Here is a 20361-nt window from a genome sequence, read left to right as displayed (position 1 = left end):
ACGTTGTTCGAATGCAAAATGTACGCTTGCCAAAAAGACTATTTTATGGAGAACTTGCATGGGGCAGGTGATCACATGGTGGCCAGAAGAAAAGATACAAGGACACTCTCAAGGTCTCTCTCAAAAACTTTGGATTTTATTGGGGGACATGGGAGACATTGGCACAGGACTGCTCAGCATGGTGTGCCCACATCAGAAAGGGTGCTGTGCTCTTTAAGCAAAGCAGAATTGAGACAGCACAAAGAAAAGGCAGGATGCACAAATTTGGGATATCCACCCCAAATATTCACATGGACTATCTGTGCCCAACCTGTGGTAGAGCATTCCAAGCTCGTATTGGTCTGATCAGCCACAGTCAGACACACTGAAATTCCACTTAATCATGGTGATGTGTCATTTTGGTCCTCTTTGAGGACGAAGGACAACAATCAACCAACTTCTACCTGTAATTACATGTTAAAACAATTTTTCATATTTTAAAAAAAGTTTTAAGTCCCAACTACTATCCCTCCCTCAACTTCCCTCAACTGGGACTTACGTACCACCACAGAGAGAGCTGGAACTTCCTAGTTTGTAAAGCAAAATTTCTTATAAGGTCACACTCTCCCCTCCTCTTGATAGTCTCTCACTGGACCATTTGAAAAAGAGACTGGGAACTTTGGACTGGCAAAGTTCAAGCAAGTGCTATGAGAAACTTAAAGTTTATTTTCATTTTAGAAAGACTTCAGCAGAAGGAAATGGCAGGGGGAGAGGAGTCCATTCTGTGTGACATATAGGTAAGTAAGCGATCATAGCAAACAGTTCATTTTGGCTGAAACTAAGATTACATGATGGAGAATAGTATATTATAGGGCTAGAAAGATAGCTTGCAGCCAGATTGTGGAAGACCCTGAGGATTAGAAGTTTTTGTTTTATCCAGTAAACATTATAGGGCCCTGAATGTTTTTAAAAGTAGATCAGAGAGGGCTGTAAAACTATGCATACCCTTTGACCCAGCAATACCACTACCAGGTCTCTGTCCCAGAGATTAAAAAAAAAAAAAGGACCCATGATAAACTAAAAGCATTTTCAATATTCTGGAAATGTTAGCTTTAGCAATAAGAGAAGAAAAAGAAATGGAAGGAATTGGAATTGGCAAAGACAAACAAAACTATCACTCTTTGAGGATGATATACTGAGAGAATTAAGTAAAAGTTACTTGAAATAATAAACAACTTTACCAAAGTTGCAGGATATAAAATGAACCCAAATAAATCATTGGCATTTCTATATATTACTAACAAAGCCCAATAGCAAGAGAGAAATTCCATTTAAAGTTACTGTAAACATTATAAAAGATTTGGGGGGTCTACTTGCCAAAACAAACCCTCAGAATCTTCCTAAGACAGTTCAAGTGGAAGTGATTCAATTTCCTGGCATGGCGCTGGTGGACTGTCCATGTTTCACAAGCATATAGCAATGAGGTCAGCACAACAGCTCTGTAGACCTTCAGTATGGTAGTCAGTCTAATACCTCTTCTCTCCCAAATCTTTCTTCAGAGCTTCCTAAACACTGAGCTAGCTCTGCCAATGCATGCATCAACCTCATTGTCAATGTGTACATCCCTGGAAAGTACACTACAAGGTAAGTGAACTTATCCACAGCATTCAAAACTTCTCCATTTGTTGTAACCGATGGCTCCATGTATGGATGGTGTGGTGGTGGCTGATGGAACTCCTGTGTTTTTTTGGTGTAAATTATTAGGCCAAAATTAGCACAGGCAGCAGAGAATTGATCCATACTCTGTTGCGTCTCAGCTTCAGAGGCTGCAATCATCTGCAAACAGAAAATGCAGCCTCTGAAGGTGAGAGGCAACAGAGTATGGATCAATTCTCTGCTGCCTGTGCTAAGTTTGGCCTAATAATTTACACCAAAAAAACACAATTGCTCCAAAACAAACCCAGGAACTATATGAATACAATTACAAAACACTTTTCATACAAATAAAGTCAGATCTAAATAACTGGGAAAATCTCAGTTGCCTATGGGTAGGCCAAGCTAATATAATAAAAATGACAATTCTACCTAAATTACTTATTCAGCGCAATACCAAACTACCACAGAGCTAGAAAAAAACAATAACAAAAAATTCATCTGGAAGAACAAAAGGTCCAGATTATCAAGGGAAATAATGAAAAGAAATGCAAGGGAAGGTTGCCTAGCTGTACCAGATCTCAAATTGTATTATGAAGTAGCAATCATCAAAACTATTTGGTACTGGCTAAGAAATAGAGGGGTGGATCAGCAGAATAGATTAGGTATGCAAGACACAAGTCAATGGCTATAGTAATCTCCTATTTTATAATTCCAAAGACTCCAGCTTCTGGGATAAGAACTCACTACTTAACAAAAACTGCTGGGCAAAGTGAAAAATAGTATGGCAGAAACTAAGCATCGATCAACCTCTTATACCTTATACCAAGATAAAGTCAAAATGGGTACATGATTTAGAAATAAAGAGTGAGAGCAAAGAAGTTTACCTGTCAGATATATGGAGAAGGGAAGAATTTATGAACAAACAAGAGATAGAGAACATTAAGAAATACAAAATGGATGATTTTGATTTCATTAAATTGAAAAGGTTTTGCACAAACAAAGCCAATGCAGCCAAGATTAGAAGGGAAGCAGAAAGCTGGGAAACAATTTTTTACAGCCAGCGTCTCTGATGAAGACCTCATTTCTAAACTATATAGAGAATGGAGTCAAATTTATAGGAATACAAGTCATTCCCCAATTGACAAATAGTCAAAGGATACGAACAGGCAGTTTTCAGAGGAATAAATTGAAGCTATCTACAGTCATAAGAAAAAAGTGCTCTAAATCACTATTGATTATGCAAATCAAAATAACTCTAAGGAACCATATCACACCTACCAGACTGGGTAACATGACAAAACAGGAAAATGATAAATGTTGAAGATGTGGGAAAACTGGGACACTAATGCATTTTTTGTGGAGTTGTGAATTGGTCTAATCATTTTGGAGAGCAATTTGTAACTATGCCCAAAAGGCTATAAGAATGTATACACCCTTTCACCCAGCAACATCACTTCTAGGTCTGTATCCCAAAGAGATCATAGAAATGAGAAAAGGACCCACAAGTACAAAAATATTTTAGTAGTTCTTTTTGTGATGGCAAAGAATTGGAAAATGAGCGGATGTCCATCAATTGGGGAACGAGTTGTGGCATATGAATGTAGCGGAATATTATTGTTCTATAAGAAATGATGAGCAGGAAGACTTCAGAGAGACCTGGAAAGACTTATATGAATCGATTCTGAGTGAAATGAGCAGAACCAGGAGAACAATGAACGCAGTAACAGCCGAATTGTTTGATCCTTGACCTTGATAGAATTAAGTCTTCTCAGCAATGAATGCAAGGCTCTAAGACAACTCCAACAGACCCGTGACGGAAAATGCTAGCCACATTCAAAGAACTTTGTTGTCTGAATGTAGATGCCAGCATATCATTTGCTCTCTTTTCTTTCTATTGTTTTGTTTCTTCTTTCTCGTGGTTCCTCCTATTAGTTCTAATTCTTCTTTACATCATGACTAATGTGAAAATGTTTAATATAAATGTGTAAGTAATACCTTTATCAGATGGCATCCTGTTTTGGGGAGGCAGGAGGAGAGGATGGGGGAGAAAATATAAAACTCAAAAGCTTATGGAAGTGAATGTTGAAAACTAAAAATAAATTTTATATATATATATATATTTTAAAAAGGACCTGTATGTATAAAAATATTTATAGCAGCTCTTTTTGTGGTGGCAAAGAATTGGAAATTGAGAGATACTCGTCAATTGCTGAACAAGTTGTTCAAGGGATGCTGGCCAATGGCTAAACAAGTTGTGGCATATGATATTGTGATGGAGTGCTATTGTGCTACAGGAAATGAGAAGGGGGGGTGGTTAGAAAAACATGTCAACACCTATTCTGATACAAAGTGAAGTGAGAAGAACCTCAAGATCATCATGCACCTTCACAGCAAGGTTGTAATGATGATGAGCTGTGAAAGGCTTGGCTCATCTAGACCTTGTGGTCAAAACAAAATGCCATTCACTGCCAGAGAGAGAACTCACGAACTGTGGGTGCAAACTTTAGTATAATTTTCTCACTATGTATTTTTTAAAAAGCTAATATGGAACTATGTTTCCCATGATTTCACAAGTATAATAGGCATATTGTTGACCTTCTCACTGGGTGGGGATGGGGGAAAAGAGCTTAAATTTTTAAAATGTTATAATAAATGGAAAAAGGTCTATCAGAGCCAAGCATTAGAAAATGGTCTGCCAACTCAGAAGGACAGCTTCCCACCAACGAAGAAATGTTTATTAAGCAGTATACCAGGGGCTGAGGAGACACATAAAAAAGGGAGTAAGGATCAGCTAGGGGTGGCAGTGGATACTTCAAGTTTGACATTAAACCCTCGACACTGGCTAGCTTCCTGACCCTGGCAAGCCACTGAACCCCAATGACCTCACCCCCACCCCCACTAAAACAATCTTATCTAGCCGGAGTAAGAGAGGCGGGTAGAATCCTAGCTTTAATGCAGGAAGGGACCCGAGAGGCCCCCTAGCCCAAGGCCCTCCATTCCCGAAGCCTGGTGCCCCATCACAGAGGGCGCGCCTGGCACTTCGGTAACGCGGGGCATCTGCAGGAGCCCCGGGGCTGCACCCCGCATCGTTTGCTCATGGTTTCCCCGCCCAGGCTCGGCTCTCTATCACGCCCCGCTAGGCGTGGGTGGAGTTCGAGGTCTGGACCCCCAAACCCGCCAAAGCGGAGCCCAGGGCACGGCCCGCGTACCCCCTTCCCTACGACCATGCCCAGAGCAGAGCGGGAGCTGGCGCTAGGAGCCGGCCGGGCACGAGGGCTCCCGTGGCGCCCGCCGCTCCTCCTCTGGGTCGCCGCCCCCGTCCTGCCCCCCTCCCCGGGGCTGTGCCGCTGGTGCCCGGGCCCCGGCCTCGCTCTGTTCCCGGGCGCCCCGAGATGCCCCTACCCGCGCCCGCTGCTGATCCCGCTCCCGCCCCCGCCGCCACCCCACGAGGCCCGTTGGCTGTCGGGGCCAAAGGTCGGCGGCCCGGGGCCGGGCTCTGGGGCCCCCAGGGCGAGCTGCCGGTCCCTCATCCCCGACGCCGCAGTGGAGGCCGCGAGCTCCGCGCGGAGCTTCCGGCCCCCAACAGCCGCCGCACTCCCGGCGGCGAGCTCCCAGTCCGCGGCCCCCGAAGGAGCGGCCCGCGCCTCGCACGACGCGAGCGCGCGTGGCCCAGCCCCGCTGGAGCCGAGCCGCAGGGGGCGGAGGAGGACGGCGAGGCCCCCTGGCCTCGTACTTCGGCCTCGAGGCACCCCAACAGTCCCGAGGACCACGGCCGCCTCGCGCAGCCTCCCGTCAGGGGCCCAGCGTCCCGCGGGCGTCAGGACGGGCGGGCGCCGCTGCGCAGGCGCGAAGCCCCTCCTTCACAGCTCGCTCTTGGGCCCGCCTCGCCGCGCGCACTGCAGCGCGGGCAGCTGGAGGAGGAGGCGGCGGCGGCGGCGGCGGCGGCGGCGGCGGCGGCGGCGGCGGCGGCAGAGGGAGGCGAGCTGAGCTCCGGCGGGGGCCCAGCGGCCCAGCTCAGCGGGTGAGCCGTGGGGAAAAGCCGCCGGGCCGCGCTGGGACCCCCGCGACGCCCAGGCCCGGCCCTGCTGGGCGCTGCGGCCTGGGCCTGAGGAGACGTTGGGCCCGTGCACGGACGTTGGGGGGCGACGGGCTGAGGGCGAACGTTGCGGGGTTGGGGTCGGGCCCACGTGAGGGTGGAAGTGCTGGGCTAGGGCAGGGGCCCGGGGGGAGAGGAGCAGGCGGGGCTGGCTGAGGACACGGGCGGACTGGCCTCTTGGGGTGGGGGAGGGAGGGGGGCGGGGCGAGGGCCTCCCAGCCTTTGCAGCGCGCTCCCGGGGGCTGCCTCGTGCACCCCCAGATCAGAGCTGGGAGTGCAGGCTTGGCGCCAGTCCTCGACTGGCTTGGCCTTCCCTCCTGTTCCCGGTGCCAAGCCCAGTGCTGGGTATACAGCAGGGGCTTAATGAATGCCGACATGGCCAGAGCCCCTGTACACCAGAGCTGCTGCACTTACCCGTTTACTTGCCCACCCGAGCTTTTTTTTTAACTGCTAATAATAAAATTTAGAAATCCTTGCTGTGCATGTGTGTGCGCGCGTGCACTTGGTCCTTGTCCAGCGAAGGCAGCATGTCGGACCAGGAGAGGATTCAGGAGTGTCTGCGCAAGGAGATCCGGTCCCTCCTCATCTCCACCAAAGACGGCCTGACCCCCCAGCAGCTGGAGAGGGAGTACCTGTCCATGGTCGGGAACCACCTGCCCCTGCGCATCCTGGGCTACCGGTCCACCATGGAGCTGGTCTTGGATATGCCCGACGTGGTCAGCGTCTGCCCTTGTGGCGATGGCACCGTGATCCTCAAAGGTAGGCAGTCCTGGCAGTGCCCCTCCAGAGATTCAGGGCTTTTCTTTATTGTTCTCCATACCGTGAGGATACTGGTGAAGGGCACGGGCTGTCCATTGGTTAGTCCCTATACAAACAACCTGTATTTTACCCCGGACCTTTTTCTGATGACATCCTGCTTCTTTGTAATTCTGTACTGATACTATGTTGCAGTCTGCCTCCACCCACCATGTGCCTCTCTGCTGCCCTCAATTTCGGTTCTTCAGAGACTCTAGTATTTTGTAATTTGTAGCCATATAACTTCAACTGAAGAATATTGATATTAAAAAGATGGGCATTTGTTTAAGAGAGCTTGGGATCTTGAAATAGGCTGCATCATCCCCTCAGAGGCAATTCAGTTCATTTTCCTTTTCCTGTTGAACTTTGGATGCAGCTCATCATGGATTTGCAGTATCTGTCCAAGTTGAAATATACTATAGATGTGATCTATAGGGTGCCCATCCAACTGATGTTATGATATAAAGTCATCCTGATGAATATCATCAGGCTGCTGGACCCAGATGGCTCAGGAGAAGAAGGTGAGGCTGGTGACCTTGCACAGCCCTGCCTCACTCAAATCAAAGTCAACTGCAAGTCCTGTCATCATCTAGATGTCATGGTCCTCTTCGGGAACAAAGGGCAAACACAACAACAACAAATGATATAGGCGTTCTTTAACCACTTATGTTTTCCTGTGTGGATGATTAGGTTAAACTCTTGAGTTGGGAGCCCATCTAGAAAACTAGTTTGTTTTAGTCAACAAGGTGTTAAGCCTGGGGGGGGGGACCTTAAATTCTCTCAGAACAGACCCTCTCATTGCTTTTTCCCTCCACTGCTTCTGTTTTGTGAGGCAACACTGTGCTCATGGTCTTCCACTATCCTTTACCATATGGTTTTAGAAGTTAGTTTATATTTTTAATTGGTGTTGGCTCTTGATTTTCATATCTTTTCTTCTTGACAGCATGTCAAGTATTTTATGGTGAAGGAAGTTTTTATACTCTTGGTTGTTACAGCAGTTTATTTACATCTGTTGAATTTCTATTTGAAATCATTATAATTTTTGTATTGATGTCCTTTATTCCACGAATTCCCCAGGTAACTACATGGAGAACTTATATAAATAGGTCAGGCTGAAATTATTATAATTGCACTTCCTGTCTTTTTCTCATGTTTATTCTTTGTAGTTTTGTATTTTAATCATTGCTTTAACAAGCCCATGGTCTGACTGAACACAGACACTTGATTCAAGAATAACTCCTCTATGTGTAACAAATACTTTTCTATCAACAATCAGTATCATATTTGTTATGTTACTTCATATGGAATCATCATATGATTCTTTTCTCAAAGAAGGTATTCATGGAGTATAGAGGCGAGGCTTGTGTGTTGTCTACAGTCCTTGGCTTCTCTCCTAACTCTAGAGCCATATTTTCCAGTGTATTTTTTTCTGGCCACCTATTCCTACTTTAGCATTGGGATTACTGTGGATCAAATTATACCTTACGTTTTTAAGTTCTCATTGAGTTCTTTGTAAAGGTTTTCCATCCCTTTGTCTTATATGGATTTGATGCACATCCTACAGCTATTTTTTTAATATGGTCTTTCAGAAAAATAGTTTATATGAGCACTCTGGTAGACAGTGAGCTCCATGTAATGACTCAGACGCCTTTGGAAGAATGATAAAATCACCCTGGACATCTTACTTATTTTGCCTCTCTTCTGATTTCATTTATAGCAAGAAAGCCAAAACTGATGAAATTCAGTTCTTCTAATATGTCATTGGAGAAGGTTCTCACCTTAAGTTAATTCTTATAGATGGTCTAAAAACTATAATTCTTAGCACTTTCTGCCTTCATTTCCTCCACTTTATCACTTTCATTGAAGAAGCAGAAGCTGGAAAAGGACATGCACAACTAAGAGCTATTTTTATTTTGCATTTTTCTTCATTTGATTGTCATGTCCAAAAATTTTATCACCAAGTATCTAACTTAGTGGTGATGAGCATTTCTCCACTTAGCTAATTTGGTTCTCAAAAAACAGATGCCATGTGTTACTGAAACTATTGGTGGCCAGATAGAATTTGCCCTCTTTTGGCATGGACTTTATGAACCACAGGTCACTTACTACAATAATGAGGCATCAGATTAAGAAGAATGAGGTTTAGGGATGTTAAATGGCTTGCTCAGGGTCACAGGTCTAGTAAATGTTCACCAGCAGGATTCAAATTCAGTTCTGTTCTGACTCATAGGACCACAGATTTAGAAGTGTATTTTTGAGGTTATCAAGTCCAATCCTCTGATTTTACACATGAGGAAACTGGAGCCCAGAGAAGTTCTGACCTGTCCAACATCATGGAATTACTAAATATGTGAAGCAGGATTCAGACTTAGGTCTTGCTGACTGCCAAGTCCATCACTTATACTGTATTCTTTCTAATATTTAGATCTCTGGAGAAATAATACTGATAAATACAATCGCTTAATGTGGACTTCAAATCTTCTAGGAGTTAATAAGCAATATTTCTGCTTCTAATTTTATCCTCCGGAAAGGTTAACCTTGAAATAAACAAAAAGCAGGAAGTATAAGAAGGAGGGAAAAGATTAGATAATCTCTAAAGATTTTTCTGCTCTGATTTTTTCTTTTTTTTAAATCATTTAGACCATCCCAAGTTCAAGTTAAAACACCAGACAACATAAAAACTGCATATGTGTATGTGTGTATATTATATGTGTACATGATATATGTATAACATGTATGTATAACATTATATAATATAAATATATTATACACATATGCATACACACAAATAGTTTATTAACAGGTGTCAAATAAAATTAAAGCTTATGTCTATAGGGAGCTCAAGGAGGAATCTTAATGTACCGTATTCTTCCATTTTTTAGCCATTCCAGATGAAACAACCAAAGGAATAGCAAGTTTGGTTGCAAAACAAAGGAGTAGTAACAAGCTTCGAAATTCTGCACCGAAAGGAAGGGCAAATATTGCTTCTAGTTCTGGCTCTCGTCGGAGACTACCTTACCGGGGAAGGATGCCCCCTATTCTTCCAGCTGTGGTAAAGAGTGAGCTAAGGGACCTCTTGGCTTTTTCTCCAATACTCCTTTCTGATTTCGAAAAGGCCTTTGCAAAGCGGTTTGGACGATCATTCCAATACATGCAGTATGGATTTCTTTCTATGTTTGAAGTGCTGGGTGCAGCTTCAGATATCATTGCTGTTGAGCAGACCAGGGCAGGTTCTTTGTTGACCTTAAAGCGCAATCTACCAAGTGAACAAAAGAGAGGGTTACCAGCAGGTAAGAGTGTGAACATAGGTTGCAAATTTAGATGTTTTTTTCCTCATCTTACTCTTTTAAAAAATAAATGAGTGCAGTTGAAGGTTAAGTCTCACAGACTTACTACGACTTAGAAGACATAACATACATTGAGTGACTAACTTTTATCATCTAAAACACAACTTTATCAACTGGTACCAATATTCTAGCCCATCTGGTTTTTATGGTGTCACTGCTTAATAGTATCTGAATAGTACTGAATACTGAATAGTACAGTATTGTTTGTAGTATAATAATACTTAACAGTTTTTCTTATATTTAATGATTCTTAATGGTTTACAAAGTGATTTTTATATGGATTTTTATTTGATCCTCCCAAGATCCTTGAAAGGTAGGCAATGTAGATTTGTAAGGTCTAGCAGAAGAACATACTTGATGAAAGTGTAATTAATACCTTTCCCTCTGGGAAAGTTTTTCTCTTCCACCGGGGGCACAGCTTTGGGAAGGAATGCCCATGAAATTACCTTGGTAGTCAGGCGAAAGAGGTCTAAGCCATTTTGTCTTCTTACCCTCTTTTGTAAATGAGGAAACAATTTCAGAGAAGTCAATTATTTGCCCAAAGTCACTTAGCCAGTAGACAGTTTGCATCTCAGGTGTTTAGACTGCTGAAGTCAATGTTCAGTCTAATGTTTTTTCCACTTTAAAATGCAATCTCGTTAAATGAAGGTTGCTTGTCACTATTGTAGTTGAAATAAGTCTCACTAAACAAGTGGGAATCTAATTGAATAATTTCTTCCCTATTTTGAATAATTGATAGCCTTAATCTTATTAATAAGATGATAAGGAAATTGTGGTGATGGATTAATGGTCAATTTCTTGAAAGTATATTAAGTCAATAAGCTTGGCTTTTGATAGGATTTTTTTCACATCTCTTTTATACATGTAAGGTAAAACATCACAAATTGGAACAAAACAGCCCAAATCCTCCATGCCAACACCTATAGTAAGGATACATTTGCCAGAATCTGCCTCAGATACTGAACCACTGAAACAACCATATCCAGTGAAAAGCACAGAATTGAATGGCATGGAGACATCTTCTTTGGACCAATCTGAGAAATTAAACCAGGTGAGAAACTTTGGAGGTGATAAATGCTTTTAAAACATTTATTCTTTGCCTCTTAAATATAATATATGCCAACTATACAATTGAAAAAACAGCTTTAGGTTTTTAAGACTAAAATTGTTTAGTTGAGGAATAAGTAGACTAATTTTTCATATGGAAATGCCTTGGAATCCCCAAACCTTTACTAATTCTGATCTAACAATGAATACATATTTGAAAATAAGTGCCATTAAAGTCATTTTAATATAAAACTCAAAGAAACAAAGTTTCTTACAGGGTATGATGTATGGTGATAGATTTTTAAAGATCTTTTACTTAGTGCCAAAAATAACTTTGAAAAATGGAAACAAATGGAAATCCATTATGCTGTCAGAAATGTTCATTGCAACATTGGGATGCTAGAGAGACTGTGGTTAAGAGAGTTCCTCCTAGCTTAAAAAAAGTGTTGGTAAGCTAACTGACAATGTTCACTAAGAATTAGCATAAGACGAAAAAGTTCTAGGTAAAGATAATGAGTAAGTGAAGACTCTTCCATTTGACTAACATTAGTACCACTGTAAAAGATAATATTGTTTATGATGGGAAATTCTAAGGTAAGACTGTTTTTGATCATAAACCTAGAATGAATGAATAATACTTGAAAGTATCTTAACTTGCTTGTTGATTTCTGTTGAAAAATGCATGTGCTTAAGTAAAAGAAATATTTTTTTGTATCTTTATATTTTACCTTTTACCATCTTCTTGACACCATAGTTTTATTTCTTATTTTTTGAAGCTGGAAAATACATTCAAATCAGTGATTGCACAAATTGGACCCGGAGGGACCATCAATTCAGAACTAAAGAAGAAAATAAAATTTGTAAGTGTTCTATACTTCTGGGAAATATATAAGAGCAGTGAGATTTAGGGGAAAGGGAGCAGACTGATGTAATGAAAGAGCCCTGGATTTATATAATCTGAGGACCTGGGAAGAAGAGAGTACTTGTTAATGATTATCTTTGTGACATTGGGCAAGTTATTCTTGTTCCTTTCTCAAGGAGTTCATAATGTGATTTACAGTCTTCTTCTCCCAGAGTTCTTACTAAAGAACTTCAGCTGACTAATTGATTCCTTTTTTCTTTTTTTTTTTTAATTTAATTTTTCATTTTTAACACAGTTTATAACAGATAAAACAGTTCAGACTTTTGATCAGGTGATGCTTCTTTTTAAAGCATTTATAATATGGACCACAAAAGAATTTTTTTTTAGTATTAACCAGCTGAGACACAAGTAATATTTATGTTGCTAACTTCACAAGCTCCTGACCTAATTGTCTCCACGGTATTACTAAGAATTAAAGGACCTTAACTTACTGTTGTTGGTCTAAAGTCCTATGCCTAATAGCTTAATTTTAGACTTAATCTCGAATGTTCCCCTACCAATAATCTATAATTGAATAGATCTGGTATTAAGCTTACAAACCTTTTGACTATAGGAAATTGCCACCAAGTGTGGGGACATTGCAGGGATACAATATCTCCTCAACTTCATGTCAGTTCCAGGCAGGAGTAGATTGTCCCCTTGCATCCATTGAGGCTTAGAGTCTGCCAGGTGTCAGTGGGGAAATTGAGTCAGGAGAATCCTACCTCAGCCCAGGCTGAGCAGCCGCTCTCCCACCCTTCCTATGAGATCACCTTTTTCAGTTCATACCAGCATCTCACTGGCTTACTGGCATCATGGATTGGAGGCTCAGACCACCTTTCTTGCTATCCATACCTGGAGTTAGACTCAGAAGAACAGTCACTTAATAGTCCCATAGCATCTAAAAATGTCAAGTTCCAATAACCAGGTTTCAAATATGATTATAATTTCACTTTGGCTAAGGAACATCTTTTGAGACAAGTCTTAAGTGGCTTACATGCCTTTCTCTACATGTTCTAGTTCCTGATTAAATGGCAATCATAAAATCAAATTTACCATTAAAATCTTAACTTTTCCATCAATGCCAAATTTTACCCGAGGTTATCTTCCTCTAGGAAATTTAGACCAACATTCTTTTCCCCAGACTAAAGATGTCAATGATTTATTCTCGGTAATAAATTAAATTGTTTTAATACTAATTGCTTTTACCTCACTTTGTAACATGTCCAATTTTTCTCCCCATCACTCCCTTCCCTCAGCTTCCTAATAGCCTTGCATTCTGATTACTTCTTGCCTTAATGTACCCTCCCTTCTATCACACTCCACCCTTCCCTTATCCCCATCTTCACTCTTTTCTTGTAGGGCAAGATAAATTTCTATACCCCATTCCCTGTATTTCTTATTTCCTGATTATATGCAATAAAAATTCTCAACATCTGTTGCTAATACTTTGAATTCCAACTTCTCTCCCTCCTCACCTCCCTCCCCAGCCCCACTGAGAAGGCAGGCTATTCAATACAGACTAAATATGTGTTGTTTTGCAAAAGACTTCCATAGTAATCATGTTGTGTAATACTAATTATATTGCCCTCTGTCCTACTCTATCCCCCCTTATTTTTTCCCCCACAATTGACCTTGTCCTTTCTCGAAAGTGTTTATTTCTAGTGACTCCGTTCTCTCATTCGCCCTCCTTTCTAACATTCCCTTCACCCCACTTGTCGCCTCCTCTCCTACTTTTCTGTGGTGTGATATAAATTTTCATGTCAAATTTAGTGAGCATGTTATTGCCTCCTTCAGCCACATATGGAGAGAATAGCTTCATTTTTCCCCTCTCCCCTTCTCCCTTTTGTCCTCCATTGAACAAGATTTTTCTTATCTCTTTTATGAGTTATAGTGTGCCCTGTTCCGTTTCTCCTTTTCTCTTCCTAGTATTTTCCTCCTTCACCACTTAATTTTTATTTTATTTTATTTTATTTTTGGGTGTCGATATCATCTTTTCTGATTCAACATACCCTGTACTCTCTATATATGTGTATGTACAATCTCTCCATCTACCCAAATACTGAGAAAAGATTCAAGAGTTATAAATATTTTCTTTCCATGTAGTGATGTAAACAGTTTAGTTTTAGAGAGTATTTTATGATTTTTCTTTCCTGTTTACCTTTTCATGCTCCTCTTGATTCTTGTCTTGGGAAGTCAAATTTTCTGTACAGATCTGGTCTTTTCCTCAATATGAATGATTGGAATTCCTCTATATCATTGAATGACCATTTATTCCCTTGAAGTATTATATGCAGATTTGCTGGGGAGGTGATTTTTGGTTTCAATCCCAGTTCCTTTGACCTCTGAAATATCCCATTCCAAGACCTTTGATCCCTTAATGTTGAAGCTGCCAGATCCTGTGTTATCCTGATTGTATTTCCACAATGACTAATTGATTCTGTTAGAAACCCTCGCCAACTAACTCATCAGTCTCTTCAACTTCCTTGACCTTCTCACCATCTCTACCATATATAGACATGGTCACATACATGATTTCATCTCATAATTTTTCTTCTGCTTTATCTAGACCTCTGAATTTGCCTTTTCTGTCCACATGTCTCCCTGTGCTTTACTCTAATTTTACCTATTTTGTGACCTCTCCAAGACCTCCAGTTACTCAGTTTCCTCCCATTCATCACCTCAACTCTGGTCTTACCTTCCTCCCTTGAAAATGTTGACCCTATAGTTAACTACTCACCCACATCTGCTCTCAAATTCCTTTCCCTCTTGTTCTGTCACTTCTCATTCTTGAACCTTGGGTTACTCTTACCTTCCACCTTCTTTGCTTCTTCACACATGCTATAGAATATGACTGGTTATGACAGAACCAAGCAAATTGACTTCATTACATATTTATGTTACTCAACCTTAACTGGGTCCTCAGTTTATTCCATAATGGATTCTGTGTTGTAAACTGACTGCCTTCTTCCCATGATTGTTCCAGACTTTCCTCAAGTATTCTATGCTATACTTTTCCATTCAGCAGAGAACCTCACATCAACTTATTATTTGAGAAAATAGACTCCTTAAAATTGAGTTCCCTTATATCTACTGTTCTGTACCTCACCATTTTAACATTCGTCATTCTGTCCTCCTGTACTCTAGTGTAATAAAGAAGTGGCCTTTCTCTTCAGCAAGACCAAACCTCTCTACTTGATTCCATCACTTCCTGTCTCCTCCTGGAGCTGAATCCTTCATTCTAATGCTCTTTCTCTCATTTTCAATATCTCCCTATCTATTGACTCCTTCCTTGCTGTCTACAAAGCTTCAAAGATCTACACTATCCTTTTAAAAAACAAATTTTCACTTGATCCAACCATCTGTAACTATCACCTTACATCTTTTTCTGAGCCACTCCTACAAGTCACCCATACTCTGGTTTCTGTCTCTTGTCTTCCCAGTCACTTTTGTATTTGGTTCTTTTTCTTAGCAAAAACTACAATCTTCATTATTCCCAACCAATGTTTAAATACTGAATTCAGTGGCTTTTTTTTCAGTTCTTATTCTTGTGCTCTCTGTAGCATTTGACACTGTTCACCAACGATACCTTGTATATGGTAGGTACTTAAAAATCAAATTGAACATATCTAGGCCACAATTTCCTGATCTGTAAAATAAGGGGGTTTAACTTGACATTCTCTGAAGTCCCTGATCTACTCTGAATCCATCTAGCTTAAGAGTATTGAGCTCTCATTTTAATATCTTGTCTGCAAGTGTAATGAAAGATCTTTGTCAGGTGCTTTGCAAAATCTAAGCATGCTAAAATCTTTGATATTCTTTTCCTTTGATATACCCTGTCCAAAAAACCCAAAAGACTCTCAGATTAGTTTGGAATGACCGTTTCTTGATTATTTCTTGCTAGATCTTAGTTCATTGCTCTTTAAAAATGATTTCATAAGCTTGGCTATCATCAGCCTGTATGTAGTTTGCAAATTGTCTTCTCACTTTCGAAAATCAGTGTAACATTTGTCATGTTCTCCACGCTCTTTTTAAAAACACATTTTGTGGGTATAGTTTTTTTGTTGCCCAAATTTCCCAGTATTCCTCCTCCATACCTCTCATAAAGTCATCCTGTATAACAAGGAATATTTTGAATATTCTTAAATAATACTAGAAGAGAAGAGAAAAAAATAGCAAAATTGATTTCAAACAACAACAAAAAAAATGTGAAAATATATGCAGTATTCCACACCTTTAGGTTTCTCATCTCTGCCAAGGAGTAAAGTGAATCGTTTTGTCTTTCTTTGAGGCCATGCTTGTACTTTGTAATTTTGCAGCATTCACATTTGATTGTTTTGTGGTCACAATTTTTTTTCTGTTTGTGTGTTGCTGTAGTCATGGTGTATCCTATTTTTTTGTTTCTACTTCTTTACTTCCTTCATTTAAGACTTTTCATGCCTCTCTGTATATACCATAAATGTAATTTCTTACAGCATAGTAATATTTGATTACTTTCATGTGCTCTGTTTCTTCAGCCATTCCCTGGTATGTCAGCATCTACTTTGTTTCCAGTTCTTTGCCACTCCAAAAAAGTGATGCTATAAATGTTTTCACACATAAGGAAAATTTTCTTTTTCTCAGTGATCTTGGTGTGGGGCAGGGAGGAGACCTTGGTTTCTCTAATCATCAGTGGAGCATAGATTCTGCTCTTTGGAAAGGTTTTGAATATGGAAATAGATAACTACTTTCCTAGTATTAGCCTAGCTAAGGTTAGAGAGGCTCTTCACCAATGAACTTGCTTCATGGTGATTTATTCTTTGGTCATGGAAACCATGAAAAAAAACAAGATAAAATGTCCACTAACAGTCCTTTGTGGCCTTGTGCTTCTGGAGTGACGGTGGTCGAATGGCAGAAGGGGGCCATTAATTTATCTGTTGGTCTTCTAGATATTAGATAATTGACTCATAACTGTTATACATGCTACTGTACTGAAAGAACCAAACTGTACATCTTGAGAATTTCATTACAAATGAAACCAAAAGACAAAGTAAAGGTTAATTCAATAAATAGGTGAGTGTTAGGGTCTTTGTGGAGAGGCAAAATGAAGGAGTTGATTATATTGTGCCCCCAAAAGCAGTACAGAATATTTCATCTGGAGAATTTAATTATCTTCAGCACTGCCATAGAAGATTATCTCTGTAGTCTACCATTTCATTCATTATTTGTAAGATTGGACATGATACTTCATAAGTATTTATATTTTTGTTGTGTATATTCTGGTTCTGCTTTATTCTGCATCACTTTACCAAAATCTTTCCATGTCTTTTTTGAATTCCTTATATTTGTCATTTCTTATTGCACTGGCTTTTCACTTTACTGAAGGCCCAGAGTGATGTTCAGTCATACACAGGTCATAAATTGCAGGCTGTGGTTCAGACCCATCTCTGATTTCAATTCCAGTGCTCTTCTTGTTCAAAGCAGTTAACTATCCTGGCTGTCTCTCCAACTGTGTTCCAAAAATTCTTTTGCTGTAGAGGGTTTTTCTGTATTAATTCATTGAGGTCCTGTGCATTTTTCAGTGTTCATCCTTTGCCTTCCAACATAATGCTTAGATTTGGTAGGCAACATCCTGGGATCTCAACCTTGGTTTTTCAACCATTTATAATTTTTATAGGAAAATACAGTATGATTTTGACTAATTTTTTTGATACGTAGTCTTTTTCCTCTGTAAGAGTATTTTCTCTTGGTGTTTTGGTTTTGAAGTTTAGCAATGATCTTCTGGGTGAGTTGTGTTTTAATATTTTCATTTGTAGAGGTCTTCTTTCAGTTTGTAACATGTCACCCATTTTTTTTTCTCATAAATTTTCTTGAATGATTTCCTGAAATATATGCAATAGGGAAGGGGGTATCTGTTGCTTTATATATGATGCTTCCAAATCTTTTCCATGTTTTTTTTCCAAACTAGTTTTTCTGCTCCCAAAGTATTTGCCATTATTTCTATATTTGTTCTACTTTTAGTTTTGTCCGTGTTTTAAAATTATTCATGTTATTTTGATGGCTTTTGCCCTTATCTCCTCAAATTTCTTAATTTCATTTGATTCCTTTTATTTCTTAGCTGTGTTCATGTTTTCTATGTCCTCTTGTCATTTTTAAAATTTCTAGTTATTTAATTTCATATGTATGTCTCTTACTCAGGTTAGGAAGGCTATGTGGTGTTATAGCTAGAGCACTGGAGTGGACATCAAGACAGAGGTTTGAATTTTGGCTTGATCTAGGGTCAGTCACTTAACCTCTGAACCTCATCCAAACAACTAGCATTTATTAAGTACCTGTGCTAGGGCTTGGCAGTACAGATCCAAAGAATAAAACAATCCCTACTCTCAAGGAACTTACATTCTAACTTTTTTCAATTTAAATTCTCAATTTCCACATCTTTAAAATGAGGAAAATACTGGTTACCTACTTCACACAGGGTTGTTGTAAGGATCAAAGTAAGTGCTTTGCAAAGCTTAAAAGTTCAATACAAATGTGAACTCTCATTAACCATTTGAGCCTTTTAGGATTTCTTACTTTGTTTATAATCAAGAATTTTTTAGTATACATTTTCATCACTTTCAGTGCCTCTTCTCTTCTATTCCATTACATATATATGCAAGTATATGTGTACAATATATATATTTTACTTTGAATGTTCTTCAGCTTGCTCATTTTAAATGAGTTTCAATTTTCATGTAAGAATAGTAATTTTACTTACTTTTTGATATTTCTGTTCCCATTTTTGAAGGGAGTAATAAGGCTACCATAGAGTCATTCTTTCCAGAAGGTAAGGTCCTCTTCCAACGAATTTATTTACCTACTGCCTCCAGAGGGAGCAGGAAGATAGCACAGTGGATAGAGTGCCAGGCCTGAAGTCAGGGAGACTCATTTTCTTGAGTTCAAATCTGGTCTCAGACACTTACTAGCCGTATGACCCTGAGCAAGTCACTTAACCCTATTTGCCTTGGTTTCCTCTACTATAAAATGAGCTGGAAAAGGAAATGGCAAACCAGTATCAGAACACCAAATGGGGTCTCAAAGCATTAGACATGATTGAAATGACTGAATAACAACTGCCTTCAAACAAACATGAGCTCTTTCCTCCTTAAAAAACCAAAAACCTTCACTAGACACTGCCATCCCTTCAAGCTACAATCTTACATCTTACCTCCCCTTCTCAGCTAAACTTTAAGGAACAGCTGTTTATGTTTACTGGCTATATTTCCTCCTGATCTTCAGAACCCCCGGCTTTTGACCTCTGCTCTCTTCAGAGTTAACAGTGACCTACTAATTGCCAGATCTTTATGACTTTTTCTCAAGCCTCTTCATCTTTGGTCCTTCCTTATTATTTGATCTGACCACCTTCTCCTGGATCTTCTTCCTCCCGTGGGTTTTTGTAACATTATTCTCTCTTGGTTCTCCTGCCTGTCTTACCACTCCATCTCATTTTCCTTTGCTGAATCCTCCTTTCATGTGCATTCCAAGCTGTGTCCTGGACACCCTTTTCTGCTCTCTGTAGCCTCTCTTACTTGGTGCACTGGCCTACTTACTTTACTTGTGAATGCCATTCCATTTCCTGGTTCTGGGTCTTTGTACTGACTGTGCCCCATGCATGTAATACACTTAGTTGCTTCTGCCTTTAGAATCCCTGCTTTCTGTCAAGACGCAGTTTGAGCAGCACCTTATACATGAAGCTTTTCCTGATAACCTTCAGCTGTCAGTGACCTCCTCAGCTAATATTACCCTGCATCTATTTTGTTTGAATCTATAGATGTGTTTTTTCTTCCAACAAAATACAAATTTGTCTAGAAACTCTCTAGGCAAAGACTGTTTCACTTTTCTCTTTACGTAACCCTGGTACTAGCACAGTGTCTGGTACATATAAGGCACTTTAGGGATGTCCAGTATTTTCAAATATTGTGGAAAAAATGCTGCTGAGCTTGGAAAAGTATGTAAACTTTGTTATGGGCACCAGATAAATTGCTTGAGAGGCAGAGAAGTTCTGGAAGTTTGCTCTTATTTTGTTTCCTTGGCATTCTTTCTATCACCAAATTACTTCACTTCTGGATCCAAGATAGTCAACATGCCAGCATTTTACTGAACTAGTTGTAGATAATTTTAAAGAAAATTTTATATATATTTATACTGTCTGTCCTTTTGTCTTAAAATATTCTGTACATATTTTCCAAAAGTTAAGATTTAACAAAAGCTAAAAAAAAGTTTCTGAAGCCTCAGGGGGAAGAGTGGCGGGGTTGCTAATCCTGTTTAGAAATAGGTATTTTAAATTCTTTCCAGCCAAAGTTTTAAATATCGAGTTATACTATCAGTTTGAAATTTTCTTTTCTCTAGGTTGCATCCAAATTTCCACAAGGATTGCTTATTTCTAAGCTGCTTGGAGAGTTTGAGGTAAGAATTTTGTTTTCTCTTTTTACCAATTAGAGTGTTGTAAAGTTTCTCTTCCTAGGGACAGTTAGAAATTGTTCTGCTTCTTCATTGCCTTAATTTTCTTTTGGTACTTTAAT

The 20361-nt window shown here is 40.0% G+C and overlaps 1 protein-coding gene across 4 annotated transcripts in view; it reads left to right on the top strand.

Moving 5' to 3' along the window:
* Window positions 1-5531: 5531 nt before the first annotated feature.
* TDRD5 (tudor domain containing 5) overlaps window positions 5532-20361 on the top strand; it is a 51222-nt gene continuing 36392 nt past the window's right edge. For 3 of the 4 annotated variants that reach the window (XM_072648514.1, XM_072648513.1, XM_072648515.1), the window contains exons 1-6: window positions 5532-5656; window positions 6199-6490; window positions 9409-9816; window positions 10743-10924; window positions 11697-11780; window positions 20189-20245. In XM_072648514.1, coding sequence (XP_072504615.1) covers window positions 6214-6490; window positions 9409-9816; window positions 10743-10924; window positions 11697-11780; window positions 20189-20245 — 1008 coding nt within the window. In that variant the 5' untranslated portion in view covers window positions 5532-5656; window positions 6199-6213. The remainder of the gene's footprint in view (window positions 5657-6198; window positions 6491-9408; window positions 9817-10742; window positions 10925-11696; window positions 11781-20188; window positions 20246-20361) is intronic. The other variant, XM_072648516.1, reaches the window with a different exon arrangement.

Source organism: Notamacropus eugenii, chromosome 2 (assembly GCF_028372415.1).
Source record: "Notamacropus eugenii isolate mMacEug1 chromosome 2, mMacEug1.pri_v2, whole genome shotgun sequence".
NCBI classification, from domain to species: Eukaryota; Metazoa; Chordata; class Mammalia; order Diprotodontia; family Macropodidae; genus Notamacropus; species Notamacropus eugenii.
The sequence above is the reverse complement of the archived record's forward strand: the minus strand, read 5'-3'. Positions and strand labels throughout refer to the sequence as shown.